Source organism: Cygnus olor, chromosome 12 (genome assembly GCF_009769625.2).
Source record: "Cygnus olor isolate bCygOlo1 chromosome 12, bCygOlo1.pri.v2, whole genome shotgun sequence".
Classification (NCBI taxonomy): domain Eukaryota; kingdom Metazoa; phylum Chordata; class Aves; order Anseriformes; family Anatidae; genus Cygnus; species Cygnus olor.
In genome coordinates this window covers 11,991,856-12,006,949 of record NC_049180.1, presented here as the reverse complement: position 1 = coordinate 12,006,949, position 15,094 = coordinate 11,991,856, and the positions used below count along the sequence as shown (strand labels likewise).

Genomic DNA, 15,094 nt, shown 5'->3' with positions numbered 1-15,094 from the left:
GTGTAAGACTAGATCTCAGTTTGCATGCTATAGTTGCAGTGCTAGAGATGGATCTTCCTTTTTGTTTTATGGGTTCTTAGTATCTATAAAGATCTGTGAATTCAGTGTGTGTTGCTCTTCTGGTGCTCTGCCTAACCTTCTGTTTTTTGTTTGTTTTTTCCCCCCACTGTTTCAAGGAGTAAGTATTCTTATTTTATAAGTACATATGTCAAAACTTGGTGGGTTACTTTTTATGTAATACGTTTTCCACATAACTAAAATATAGTCCTTAAGTAAATGTTGCAGACTTGTCATTTTTTTGGAATTTAGTGAAAACTTGCGTTAGCAAGTAAATACGCCTTTCGTAAGAATTGCTACTGTCCCTTTTCTGATCGAAGCCTAAGACAGATAAAATCAGTGTATGAGGATGATGGAATACCTCTTAAGAGAAGCAACTACTTGGCAGCAGAATGTGTTCTGATTTGGGTATTACTTTTACATTGTTCCCACTGTCTTAGTGGAGAATACAGGAATTCAAACTGCTCTTTGAAGCTGAGTTTCTCTTACAATGGACTGAAATGCAAGATGAGTTTCCACTGTGGAAGTTGTAGCCTTCCTGTGGCTTGCCCTGTTTTGGATGCCTTTCTGTTAGGTATTTGTGGTATCTCTAGTGCTTGTCTCTACCGTTTTCTAGACTTTGTTCATGCCAGGAAAAAGTGGTCTGTTGCTTAGACTGGCAGTCAAACACTCGTAAGTCCATTTAGTCATGGAAACATGTTTAACTTCTCTAATATGTTGGATAAAAATTGTCAGCAACGCTGAGCAGTGTGTTTGGAAGTGAGCTTTGTTAATCAGCAGGGCGAACTGAACAAAAATCTTACTTATTCAATTGGGTGTAACCAGAATAAATAATCAGAGAGTTATCAGAAATGCTTTGTACTGCTCCCAGACCAAACGCAGCATTTGCCACTGATGTGGCTTATGTGAACTTTGTTGAATAGCAGCTGTTTTAGGGAACAAGTCAGCTGTCCAGAGTGGAAGTCTAAAGTTGGAAAACTAATTTGGTGGGACACCTTAGCTTCAGATGCAGTTGGTTTCAGCCACTGTATGTTGCAGGATTTGGGGTCCTTTTGGATGTGACAGTGCTTGTGCTGGCAAGTGGAGGTTATTCTGGGCAGATCCTAACAGTGGTTTCAGCCTGGGAAGGTTTGTATTATGCCTTTTCTTTCTCAAATGAAGCTCAAGTCGTCTTCATCTCTGATCTTTATTTTCTGTCTTTGAGTATTCCTGCGTACATTGCTAATCTACATCATCCCCTTCCTGATGGTAACTCGCAGAAAAGGGGTAAGTTTGACCTTTCCTACAGCTAACATACCAGTTGAACATGATATCGAAATTGGAAGGGAGCTCACAGTCTGATACTTTGCTCTAGTTAAAAAAAAAAAATATTTTCCTCTCTCTGTAGCTCTGTCAGTGCTTACTCATAAATGGACTGAGAAGATGATATGTTACTGGATTACTGACTCTCGTTTTGTTCTGTTCACTCACCTTCTCTTCAATGTAGATTGGATTTTACAGCTTCTCTGCCTTGCAGAGGGTGATGTGCCCCGTGGACTCTTCCAGCCTCAGGATACTTGTGGCTGTTTTTAATGAGCTCCTAAGAATTTTATTTTCTTGATTCTGCCTACTTCTTTTCAGCCTTGCATTGTTTGTGTTTACTGACCTCTGCTTGGGGAATTGGGATTCTTTCTGGAGCCAGTCAGGGCTATTTCTGAAGCACTGCCACAGAGCTGTACAATATCCACAAATAAAACCAGAGCCGCTTCCACTTTCAAGATTCATTATGGTGTAGTTCCAAAATATTTATTGTTAGACCATGGAGTTGGAATCCGATATTTTTGTACCGTAGGTACTTTGTTTTTTTTTTTTTTTTTAACAGATTCAACTTGTTTGTCATTGTCTTAGAATAACATGCTTCTTAGCCCCATCACAACTGGGACAATGTGAAGTTTCAGATGGAAATCGGTACGGGTTATCATTTCTTTCCACTATTCAAATCTCTTGTGAATTCAGAGCCCACCTCGGACAAAAAGAACGGCAGTTCAAAGCTTTGCACAAGAAACCGTGAAAGTCTCTGAAATGCCATCAGTGTGATGAGGTGTGTTATTCATCTCTAATTTAGTAATTTAACTTGATTATTTTAGTCTTAACTGCATGTGTGCTGAAAGAGTGGGCTACAGGAGAGTTGGGCAGGATTCCTACCAGATAGTTGTGGTTATTATTTATGAAAGAATAGAAGAGATTGCAGGATGCAGTAAACCCTTGAATCATACTCATCTCTGAATGAGAGAAACATCCCTTGTTTAACCTGTGGCTCAGCTGGGTTGCTTGCTCCTGGGTGATTCACGTAATAAAACACCAGTCCCAGGAATTTCTGCCACGTGACAGCAGTATTGTTACTTCGCTAACTGACTAGGGAACTACCACTTTGCTAAAAGTCATGGCCTACAAAACAATTCAGGTAATGTCTGGTTTTGACTCACCTGAAATTTGGGCTTTGGTGTACCTCAGCACCTGTACTAAAGCACGCTCTAAGGAGAGACTGCCGTGTCAGTGCACCGTTGGCACAATAAACAGGTTCTAGGCCCCTAGTTTTCCACCTTTGTCTCCCCACTTTCAGGTGGTGTAAATCTCATTTGCCTTGTAGGTAGGCTTCACAGGCACCCGGAAGAGGAGTGACTAGGATGTTTCACCATCCTAACTTGGTACCGTTCAAGAGATTAGGAAATAAATAGGGGAAGCGTAGTATCTTTCTCTTCAGGGAAGAGTCAGAACTAGCATTTGAGATGAGTAGTGTTTTCATGTGTCTTGGAGAGAGTCTTGCTGCTTTCTGAGTAAAGAAACCCCTCCTCTGTATGAAGTATACTGTCTAGTCCAGTTACAACCACGCACTAATTGCTTTCTTCCTCCTTTTGACTCACCCTTACTTACTTTGCATGTAGGAATGCCTCCTAAGTGCTGGGTGCTTTCCAGGCATGCAAGGGAGATGTTCTTTGCTCCTGGGATTCTTAAAACTGAAAAATGTCAAGTAGGGATATGCGTGAATTCTGCTGCTGTTGCTGTGTTCTTCTTCCTTCTAACTACCTAGTGAGTTCTCCATTCCTGCACTTGAGAAGCTGAACAGATTGAAGTGCTGGAATTTCAGCATTAGTTACTTGCTGTCAAAGAACAGGTCTGTTCTTAGCTCTTTTGCTGGGCTCATAAGCATTTTTGTGGGTTGCCTGCACAAAGCAGCTTTAGACTAGCCAAAAAAACTTTTCTTACATTGGCCGTTTGGCAGGTTGTCTCAGTATCAGGCTTATCCTAGAGAAACATCTTTTGGCTCAAGGAATTGCTTGTTATAGGATCATAGAATGGTTTGGGTTGGAAGGGATCTTAAAGACCATCCATTTCCATCCCCCCCTGCCACAGGCAGGGATGCCACCCACTAGATCAGGTTGCTCAGGGCCTCGTCTGACCTGGCCTTGAACACCTCCAGGGATGGGGCGTCCACAGCTTCTCTGGGCAACCTGTGCCAGTGCCTCACCACCCTCTGAGTGAAGAATTTCCTCCTAACCTCTAATCAAAATCAACCCTCTCTTAGTTTTAAACCATTCTCCCTTGTCCTATCATTACCTGTCCAAGCAAAAAGTTGCTTTCCGTCTTTTTTATAAGCCCCTTTGAAGTATTGAAAGGCCGCAATGAGGTCTCCCCAGAGCCTTCTCTTCTTCAGGCTGAACATCCCCACCTCTCTCAGCCTTTCCCCATAGGAGAGCTGCTCCAGCCCTCTGGTCATCTTTGTGGTCCTCCTCTGGAACTGCTCTAACAGATCCACCTCCTTCTTGTGCTGGGGCCTCACAAGGGCAGAGCAGAGGGGGACAATCACCTCCCTCCCCTGCTGCCCACTCCTCTTTTGATGCAGCCCAGGATGCAGTTGGCCTTCTGGGCTGCAAGCACACACTGCCGGCTCATATCGAGCTTTTCGTCCACCAGAACCCCCAAGTCCTTCTCTGCAGGGCTGCTCTCAATGAGTTCTTCTCCCAGCCTGTCCTCCAGTCTGGGATTGCGCCAGCCCAGGTGCAGCACCTTGCTCTTGGACTTGTTGAACCTCATTAGGTTCACGTGGGCCCAATTCTCCAGCTTGTCCAGGTCCCTTTGGATGGCATCCCTTCCTTCTGTTGTATCAACTGCACCACTCAGCTTGGTGTCATCTGCAAACTTGCTGAGGGTACACTCGATCCCATAGTCTATGTCCTTGGTAAAGCGTATTTAGTTAAGCAGGTATTAAACAGTACCAGTCCCAGGACAGACCCCTGAGGGACACCGCTCGTCACCGGCCTCCACTTGGACATAGAGCCATTGACCACCACTCTCTGGGTGCGGCCTTCAAGCCAACTCCTTACCAACTGAATGGTCCACCCATCAAATCCATCTCTATTTTTTTCCTGCTTCTGGGGACTGTTTTCCTCTGGCTTCTTGAGAAGCCAAATATATGGGACTGTGAGATCTTTAAGACAAGCTTGTTGTCTTCAAGATGGTATTGAGAATTGAGATTCTGCTCTTGCTATCTATACCTTGGATGAGTATTTCACAAGACAGTGGTGGGAAAGGGAAAATGCATTCTTATCAATGTATGCATACCTTAAAAATAAAGATTAAAAATATTGAATGCTTGCTCAGTCCAAACTGCAACTGGTTACAAAGACCATATCTTTTGAGGACCTCTGGCAGTGAACATCACAGCATGCAAAGTCCTTGCATCTCAGCCATATTCCAAGTGTAGCTTGGCAGGGTCTGTATTTCTCAGCTCACTCTGATTGCCTTTTATCTGATGTGTCAGATGAGCAGGGTGGGTGGTGTGACTGGAAGGAGGTGCGATGCCGTATGGAGCCTGGATCTGTGCTTTCTTGGGGGATGCCTCTTGAGTGCAAAGCTGTAGAAGAGGTTGTCACCTCCTTACCATCTTGAGGCCCACATGTCAGGCACTGTTGCTCACTGAATCTGCGCTTCGCTTGGCTGGTGCTATCCAGCATGTGAAATTCTGGAGTGAGGAGGAATAGTCCTGCTACAGGTAAGAGAAGTTTAAGTGGCAGATCCTGATTCTGCCTAAGCCTTCTCCATCTTCTGCCCACTAGCTGGTGTGGATGTCAGGACAAGCAGAAGCAGACAGGTAGGCTGCTGTGTGTGCAGCAGGCATGGATGGGTGCAGGTTCTGTGATGGGGATGCGAAGCAGGGTTACACAGTGAAGGCAGTTCACTTCTGGCCTAGGGAAATAGAGGCTTGAAGTAGGAGGTATGGAATAGAGTAGTTCTGTTGGAAGGGGCCTTTGCAGATGATCGACTCCAGCCGCCTGACCACTTCAGGGCTAACCAGCAGTTAAAGCGTATTAATAAGGGCGTTATCCAAATGCCTCTTGAACGCTGACAGGCATGGGGCAGGACTTAGGGTAGGGGTTATTAAACTGGGATTTAGATCTGGCTAAATTACAGCCATTTGAATATTTTTGCAATCTGTCCTTAGGGATCTAGAAACTAGTATCCTGTGCGTTGAAGTTTTCACAGTGTTATAACATGTCCGTACCTGACTAGTAGCAACCAGATAAATTATCACCTACTGTGTAGCTATTCATGTGTGAATTGATGAGGCAGTAGTCACAGAAGTGGTGCTGAAATGCTGTTATGGTGGGTCAGTATGCTAACTTGGCCTTATATTGATGGAGTAAATGAAAATATGTTCTTGGTCTTTTGCTTGTTCGGATGTTTATCCATATCGTACAGGTTCAGTGTGCTTATGTTGAATTGTGAGAGGCCACCTTTGTGTTACAAAAACTTTTGCAGCTAGAACTTCTGTTACTGTGTTTGTTTAAGCCTTTACGTGCCTTTTCTGGTGCTGCATGATTTGATGTAAATCTCAGTGCATCATTGTATGGTGCCTAGGGGGTTGCAGCTGTGGATGCTGCATGTATCAGCAGGAGTCCTCCAGTGATGCCCGGCCACTGGCCATTGATCGCATGTCAGATGAAGGCTTGTCATTGTGGTCTGTTTGTGCAGTGGGACGCAGATGGCCAATTTGCATCCAGAGAGTGCGTCCAGTTGGCTGAAAAGTTAACTTTTGGTCTGTCAGACTTAACGATGTAGAGCAAAACTCTGGGTTTAGGGAAGTACTCAAGTTACTCATTATTATGATGTATCAGCCCATGATAACCCAAAGTCTACGTGTCAGAAAGTTAAAACCTTTTCTTTTATATCATTTTAGAAAATTAATGAAAATTATATGGTATGATCACTGCTAAAATTCTTAATTGAATCAGCTGATGCCGTAACGGTGGAGTGTGTGGCTCATCCAGCCTATTTGAATTTTAAAAAGCAGCTCGTATCCACTGGGCAGGGCTGAGGTGCAGCAGAATTTGTAAAGAATTTGGTGCTATGGTAACTGTCTAGGTTGCTGATAAGGGGAAACAAAACTGTTCTTCTGATTGAATCATAGGCATGTGTCTGCGTTTATTTTTGTCTGTCTTTCTGCTCTATTTGGAATTGATCTGCTGATTAAGTATTGCAGCATTTTTGATGCTTCTGACTGGTGTGTGGGGGAGTTCCAGGTATTGAGTGTTCACCACTGACAAGATGGTTTTAGGATATCTCTTTTTGCCTGGCTTTTTTGCTATAGCTAAGGTAGATTTCTCATTTGGGATCAATAATAGATTTAAATGTATCATTCCCCCCAAACTTCCCATAAAGTATTTTTTCCTGTTTGAAAGTCAGTGCTGTTGTTTCCTTACATTTCGCCTTTACCACTGTATCAGTGCTTCACTAGCTGTGCGTCCCCTTCTAAGAGACTCTTTTGGACCCTCAAAAAGGGACTGCAGTTGATGAATATCCCCTATGGAGTCTGTCCACACCTGAAACCTCCAAAACTGGTGATGATGTAAAAGGGCAGCCTCTGTGGAGATTTATGTTATTTATGTTATACAGAATGCTATAATACTGAATGCTATAAATTACAAAAAAAAAAAACACAAAAAACAAAGGACCAGCAGAGCCATGCTGTATATGATACTGAAACTAAAGAAATGACACCATCACATGGCAAAGCTGCATTAGAAGAGACACGGTGAGCAGTTTTATGGTGTTTCACCTTCAGCTCAGCCAAATAAATCAGGACGTAAGGCACATTCTGTATACCAAGAGACATGCCCTGCCCATTGAACAGAATTTGGAAGTCACCCGCAAATTCAAGAAATCTTGGGCTTGCTGATGTGAGCAGGTAAAGTCAGGGAGAATTGTTCTGCTGACGTAACCGAGCTGTCTGCTCCTCAACAGGTTTTTGCTAAGTGTTTCCAGGCCTGCCAGAGGCAGGGCTAAGCACTCTGTTGTTAATGGTCCAGGCTTAGGTGGTGCCTTTACTGTGTTCAAACAATTTGGGACCTTGAACTCTGAATCACAGCTCATCTGAGGCTTGAACAATTGGCAAAGGTGGCACTTCGCACTGCTCTCTGAAGCAACATAAAGCTGGAATGTAATTTTAGCTGTGGACTATGGTCCTCACTTCTAGCACGCAGTCGAAGATATCAAAACAGCAAAACCCACTATGCAGCAAGGAAAATGTGGTAGTAGCAGAGGTTTCCAGACTCAGCAGGAGCAAGAAAATTGAAATGCTAACAAACATGCTGTCTTATCTGCCAATGCTCTAAGAAGGTGGGCGAGGAAAAGCTAGAGAGCACCTTGCAGATATAAGGAGAAATCTTCCATATTGTGCCTGGCAGGCTGTAAACACATCTTTAAAATTTATTTATTTTTCTCTGTGTAGATCATGTGTATGTCACGTAGGGGTGTGAGACTAAATTTTTAGATGCTATAAATGACTGATTCAAAGAGGTTAGTCAGGGAACTCATGGGAGAGGATGTAACTTCTGACTCATGCTCTAAGCAGTGCAGAATTTTTTATTTTTTTAAACTGTTTATAAATTCCTCTGCGGCATTGACCATAAATACTCATGGTTAGTGTCCTTTGAGAAGTACTGTAAAAAGGCCCCCAAACCCTAACACTTCAGAGTTCCTCCAAAGAAAAAATACACAGCCAAAAAATGCTATATAAATTAAGGAAGCTTGTTTAAGAAAAGTTAATAAAAAGATGGAATCAGAAAAGTAAAATGCTTTCAGATGGTATAGAGACTGTTTAAGTAGACTTCATACTGGAGGATGGGTATGGACTGTTGGAGAGAAAATGACATGACAGCTGACATAATCAGACACAAGGGTGAGAGAGGATAGGGATACACCCTCCAAAATTTGAAGTTCTATTAGATGAGAAAAATGGAAAGAACAAACTTTAAGTGTAAAAACACAGTAAGGCTTGATGGATGTCTGACTCAGGGTCTGAAATATTAAATAATGTTTTTCCTTCCCAAAACATCAGATACAGGAAGCAAGCCAGAGAGCCTGTAAGACCAATAGATGATTCAGGAGAGTTTTTTATGAGGGGTTCTGAGAAGGTAGGGTCATGACAGAAAACCAAATTGTTTTGCAGATGTGTTCATTGTGGAGGAATGTTTAGAGGCTTCCAAATGCCATTCTTTGCTTTTAAAGGATTATCTGGCCCTGGTCGAAGAGTTAATATAACTGCAGTGTTATTTGTCAATAAAAGACAGGAAGAAGTCAGTAGCGGTTATCTGGTCTTCATTCGAGAGTTCTAAAGAATGAAATAGCTAAGCCATTAACCGCGGAGCCTGATGTTTAAAAAGACTTGATGCCAGAGGAGCAAGAAATCTGTACTTTTTTATAGGGATCCTGAGGAATGACATCGCATAGTGCTTTCTCTTAAAGTCTCTTCTATCCTTGAGATCTCCTTGAGATCAGAGCAGATCCTTCCTCGTTGCTTTTCTTCAAGTGAGCACCAGGTTCAGTCAGCCAAAGAGCTAAAGGGCCTGTGGCAATGTGCCAGGCAGGAGTCATTGTGGTAGTTTTGTTTGTGAGTTCAGGGTTGTTTTGTAGATTCTTCAGGAACCAGTTTTTCCTGGGTGATCCATTCCCTTTGATGACTAGGGAGGAAGCTAGGGTCAGTTGGTGTAATCAGACCAGGACTTGGCTTGCGGTGTACATGCGTGCCACAAAGTTCTGTCGTGTCTCAGCTTACTTGATATCTTACATTATGCTCTTCTAGCCAGGAGTTTGCTGCCTGTCAGCAAAATCATCTTGAAGTCAAAGTATCGTTGAATAATTTAGTTGGAAGGGGTCTCTGTAGGTCTTTTAGGTCAGCTCCCTACTTAAAGCAGGGCCAGCTCCAATGGTAGATCAGGTTCTTCAGGACAATACGCTGTCAAGTTTTGATCCTCTCTGAGGGTGGACATTCAGTAGCTTTCATTGGCCCTTCTTCCGGTGTTTGATCACACTTGTGGTTAAAATCATTGTAGTAATATCTAATGGGAGCTTTCTTTATGACTCGTGTCTGTTGTTCTCATAATTTTGGGGTGTGTTTGTGAGAAGTCTGGTTCCACCTTCCTTGTGACCTGCCATTAGGTAGCTGTAGACGGCAGCAAGATCTCACCTTCATCTTTTGTTCTTAAGACTGAACAAACACATTTGTAAGTTGTGTGGCTTGAGCCACATGTCTCGGTCATCTCTACTGCACTCCCTCCAGTTTGTCAACGTCTTTCTTGTACTGGGGAACCCAAAGCTGAACATGATACTCACAGGTACTAAGGGGAGCAGATCCTTCCCAGTGACTCACAGGCTGCACTCACAGTGATGCAGCCTGGGATGTGGTTGGTTGGAGTACTTCTTTATCATACAATTTAATCGCGTTGGTCCTCTGCCACTTCCTGCCCCTCACCACTTGTTCTTGGCTTCCCTGACACTCCCTGTCAGGTCATAGGTATTTGTTTAGAGCCTGTAATATGACATCTTTACCTCATGGCTGTGTTCCTGCAAGCATTTTTCTTACCCTCAGTCTTTCATCTGTGAGGTTAGTTGTCTATGAGGTGATTTTCTTTTTATACCAAAATAATTTCTTTAAGATCTTCTGGTGAAGGACCTTATCAAAACATCTCTGGGTTCCAGCAGTGTTTATTTGCCTACAGTGCTACAAAGTTTTTCCATGGCCTTTCCATGGTAGTTGTTGGCGCTCCAGGGTCCTCTTTACACCTTGTGTTGGGGTGTTTTGCAGGTCATATTTTCTATCAAAACAGGGAAATGGACACCAGCAGCTGATCTTAATACATAAAAAGCTGAATGCTTTTGCTAGTAAATGAGATCAGGACAGTGACTAGCTGCTGCTGTCTTCGGTGATAATTGCCACAGTGCTGTCCTTCACATCTCTGTGCAAGTGCCTTTCAAGGGACCTGCCTGGAGATCATAGGCCAGAGACCAAACAGCGTCTTCCCATTTGGACTCTGTGTACAAAGGTGCAAGCAGTTGTGGCATCCTTCCTCAGATGAAACTTTTTTTATACTGAGTTGCTGAGGAGTAGATAGTCTAGAGAATAGGTTCTTTCATCCTTATGGTTCTTTGCAAATTTAGTTTTTGGGATGAATGCCTGAAAGTCTTGCCTTGTCACTGCCCAGTTCATGTGTATTTTGAAGCAGTGATGATCTTTACCATTGAGCTTCAGAACGTATTGCAGACTGTGCAGGACTTAATTTTGTATAAATCCTTCCACTCCGACGTGGTATCTTGTCTCGCCACTATGGCGTGTGGTAGTGTAAACCTTTGGTAAGTCTTTTGCTAGGCTGTATCTTGGCACCCCGTAATCCTTTCTTGGAGGTAGTGCATGCCCAGGCAGATGCCAGCTGACCTTTGGCTGCCGTTTCCCTTAGCGCAGGTGAAATATTCCATGTTTGAGCTGGCAGGGCTTGTTAGTCTGTGGTAGGGAAAGGGATGCCCTTGAGCTCCCTCCATCACGACCAAGCATGATGAGGATTATCTTGGGGGTGCAGCTACTCACATCTAAAAGCTCAGGGCTGCTCTCTAGCTGTTCTGCCTGTTAAGAGACTTGGAGCAGTGCAAAATATACATATGGCCTTTGTCTGTTTCTGCAGGCACTGTGTCCAAGCTGTATTGCATTAGTGTTCAATGTTCTGTCTCAATGAGCAGAATGCTTTGAGCTCTTCTTTTTGTAGACAGGCTCTAGGCTTTTAGCACTTCTGCAGAGAATATCAAATTTGCTACGTGATTATGTATACCCTAGATATGTTGGAAACCCTCACAAATCTCTTTTTATCCCTCTAAATGAGAGATAGGAGATTCAGCCAAATGTCCTGGATTCTGTCCTCTGTGACTGGAGAGTTTCCAAGATAAACTTGTTTGCCCTAAATGCTGTCAGGAGGTTCAAATTTTTGTTCCTGAACTGTCTGCTGCCAAAGCCCTTTTGGGAATGTTTCTAGCCTCAGGGGTCTTCTTACTATTTCTTTTATCGAAAACTATCACTTTCCTGTTGCTTGTATAATTACAAAACTTAGACGTGGTTAGAGATTAAGGACCTGGACTGGCATTTCTTGGTAGCAGGTGGCTGTTAGATTGGCATAGCCCTATTTGTCAGAGCTCACTTGGAGAACTTTGAACTTGAGGAATCCTAGACTTGTGCAGGAAAACATTGAGCCGGGTGATGGGAAGATGTGATTCCACCAGTAGGTTTTCCTTATCAGAAGGTGACCATGTATCTTTCTGCTCTGAAGATAACCCAAAGAGGCCAGGGGACAGCTGAAAAAAAAAGACGGACTGTATAGCAGTTAGCAATTCAGTGATCAGGGGTTGCAACTCGAGGGAGAAGGGCATAATGACATGCCTGGAAGGCACCAAGTTCACAGCTCTCTCAAAGCATTTGAATACTGTATGAATTGCTGGGCTTGAGGTCCCTGAGGTAGCGAAGGCATGGGGAAGAACAGAAAAAGTTCTCTGCAAAACTTGAACTATTACACAAATTTGAAAACCAGGACCTCTGCTGTAGCAGTCCCCCAAATGCTTTCCCCTGCCCTTTGCACAGTACTGTGATTTGCACCATGCCAGAGATGAGGAGCAACAGTTCCAGCTTCTGTCTGAGGAGAGATTCAGATACTCCGGAAGCTGGGACACTGCTGAAACAGGGTGTCTTCAAAGAAGGGACTGACTTCATTTAAAGCTTCGTAAAACTAGCATTCAGGTGTTTAAATTCTGGAAGATCATGACACTGAGATGTAAAGTGTACAAGACAAAGTTGTCCATGTTTGTGAAAATGTGCAGTTTATTGAAGAGATCATGGGCTCAAGTCTGATAAACGTGTAGATCTCTATGGATTAAAATCTCAGTGTAAACAGGAAAAAATCATTTATTCATTCCTATCCTGTTTGACTGGGGTGGTGACAATGTGTATTAGGTTTATGCAGTATTCTTGTTTCTTTTCTTTCACACTATCCTACTCTATTTTTAATTGGCAATAAATTATATTAAATCTTCCCCAAGTCAAATCTGTTCTGCCCATGATGGCAATTGGTGAGTGATCTCCCTGTCGTCATTTCAATCCATTTTATTTTCTCCCCGTGTCCTGTTGAGAAGGTGGAGTAAGAAAGGGGCTGGGTGGGTGTCTGGGGCTGACCACTGCATGGTGACTGAGACACAGAGAAGTTGAAGATGGGAAACACTTGCGGCAGGGGACTTCACTCACGTGGCTTGTAGAAATGTAACTTTTGGGTCCAATTCTGAAATACTATTTTTAGGCACAGTTAATATTTTATGGAGCAGGTAGTCAGGGAAGCCACAGAAGGAAAGCTGATCCCGCAGAAGAAGAGTAGAATGCTGGCTGCAGCCTGTTTGGATTTATAACTTAACATCAGGGAGAGCCCCACAGTCAACTGTTAATTTCAGGTGCAGTAACCTAAAAATGCGGAAGCTTGTTAAAAATAAGCTGAGCAGGGCAGCTGTTTCTGTGGCTCCAGGGGATATTAAGGGAATTACAGACCATGCAAATTAACAGAAATAGAACAAACAAAATGGGTGCGTGCTTAATTATTGCACAGTGGGGAAGGAGGGCCTTTTCAGTGAGTGGCCGTGCTTCACAATTCTGTTGAATGCACACGTAGATAAAGATTAGTCTGTATTTGCAAAAGCCAGATCCATCCTGAAAAATCCTTAAGGAAGATAAAGGAAATGTAGAGTAGAGTGAAAGTGCTTGTGTGGCTGAATAGGTGGAGGATAAGCTAGCAGGTAGGAAACAGGGCAGAGAAATGAATGGCCCTTGCATCCTCTCCTCCCTGTGGCTGGCGATGCTCACTGATGGATTTCTGCAGGGATGGCATCTGTCTCTGATGTTCACTACATTAATAAATGACGTGGAAGTGAAATTAATAGTGAGGTGATGTTTTTTGCTGATGATACGAAGCTAATGATAGTTGTACAAACAAGGGCTGACTGTGAAGAACTGTAGAACGATCTGACAATGCTGGATGACTGGACGATAAAACGAAAGATGCTGTTCAGGCTGTACAGGTATAAAATTATTTCCATGGGGGAAGAATAACAATCTGAGCTTCACACACAAAATGGTCTCTGAGCTCCCTCTTGGAGTGCAGGGGCCAGTCCTTTGTGTTGAGGTTGATAGTTCCATGGAAAAATCAATTGAGTTTGCATCTGCAGGCAAAGCATAGATGGAATAATAGAGACCAAGATGGGGAGGAATAGAAAGTGAAATGGAGAACAAACATCATTGTGTTGTTGTCCGCAGTAATCACTGCGTGTTTGTGTTGTGAATGATGCTCACAGTTCTGGTTTCCCTCTGCTTCTCAAAGAAGGTATGGAACTGGAAGAGTAGTGAGGTATACATCAGCTTCTGTATGAGGAACAGCCGAACAGACTGAGAGTATTCAACCTTGAGAAGAGACCACAGGGGAGCAGGGTATGAACAAGGACCTTAAAAAGGCTATTGGAAGGCTAACAGAGATGCTGTTCCTCTCATTTCCAATTCTGAAAAAGTACCAAGTGAAGCTAGCGAGCAGAGTTCTGTGCGGCAGGACACGGCCTTTTCAAGCTTCAAGAGCATCCAAAGGTTCAGAAAGCAGTCAAATGTGTGGAGGAAAATCTTTTGCGTTGTAAAATTCAGAAGGAGCACCTTTTGCTTAGGAACTTCTGTAAAATACATGTCGGAGAATGAAAGGATGTTCTTGGAAAGTATAACTGTTTGCTCAGTCCGGTGCATCCACTACCAGCGGTTCCTGGAGACGGTAAATTAGGCTATACAGACATTTGTTCTTATATGCTGTATCTGCCCTCACATATTTTGTTTATTCTCTTGTTAATCACCTATGTAAATAAATACGTTTTTCTGATATGTGGAAAAAAAAACCACAAAACAAACGCTCATTATTTTCCAGTTCTTTTCCTCCCAATTAGGAGCTAAAGAGTAGCTGTAGTTGCAGATCAGAGAGCTGGTAGTCGCTAAAGCAAATTTGCATTTTACCTTTGATTCAAGACAAGACTAAAAAAGTAGTGGAATACCTTTACTGATTTCACTATTCTTACCTTAGATCATTTATTGATGTGGTCCCCAACCAGCTGTATTTCTTCTGTGGGAAGTCTTGTGGCTTCACCATTCTGAGCTTGACTGATTATTATTTTTTTTTTTTAAGGTATATGGGAATAGGACTTTCTGCTCAAGGGGTCAACATGAACAGGCTTCCTGGTAAGTCACTGTAAAGATTTGTTTTGGCTTACAGTCTGTGTTAAATGTTTATTTAAAATAAATATATTTATGAATTAATGAATGTGTTTCTATTAATAAAATGTCATGACTATAAGTGTCTTAAGTCTTGGAGTTTCAAACTATTGAGTGTTATCCTGAACAGAGTTACTAGTATTGTTAATGTAGCCATGATAATTTTAGCAGATGATAGAAATTAATATTAAACTAATGAGTAACAGGTAAGAAGATAATGAGCTTTCAGACATGCCAGCTGTTCTTTGCGTCTGAAAGATAAGTACCAAAATAATTTGACATTTAATTTGTGCACCACACCTGACAAATTTATATGAAAGAATCATAAAATGTCAAGAAAATTGTCTTGTTATATTCACTCTTCTTTCCTCCTTCCAACCAAAACCAGAAATATTTGAT

General features: G+C 42.7%; 1 protein-coding gene across 5 annotated transcripts in view; it reads left to right on the top strand.

The window, feature by feature from the left end:
• Positions 1 to 15,094, top strand: part of RANBP10 (RAN binding protein 10) — a 76,806-nt gene that overhangs the window by 10,350 nt on the left and 51,362 nt on the right. For all 5 annotated transcript variants that reach the window (XM_040571349.1, XM_040571346.1, XM_040571345.1 and 2 more), the window contains exon 3: positions 14,610 to 14,662. In XM_040571349.1, coding sequence (XP_040427283.1) covers positions 14,614 to 14,662 — 49 coding nt within the window. In that variant the 5' untranslated portion in view covers positions 14,610 to 14,613. The remainder of the gene's footprint in view (positions 1 to 14,609; positions 14,663 to 15,094) is intronic.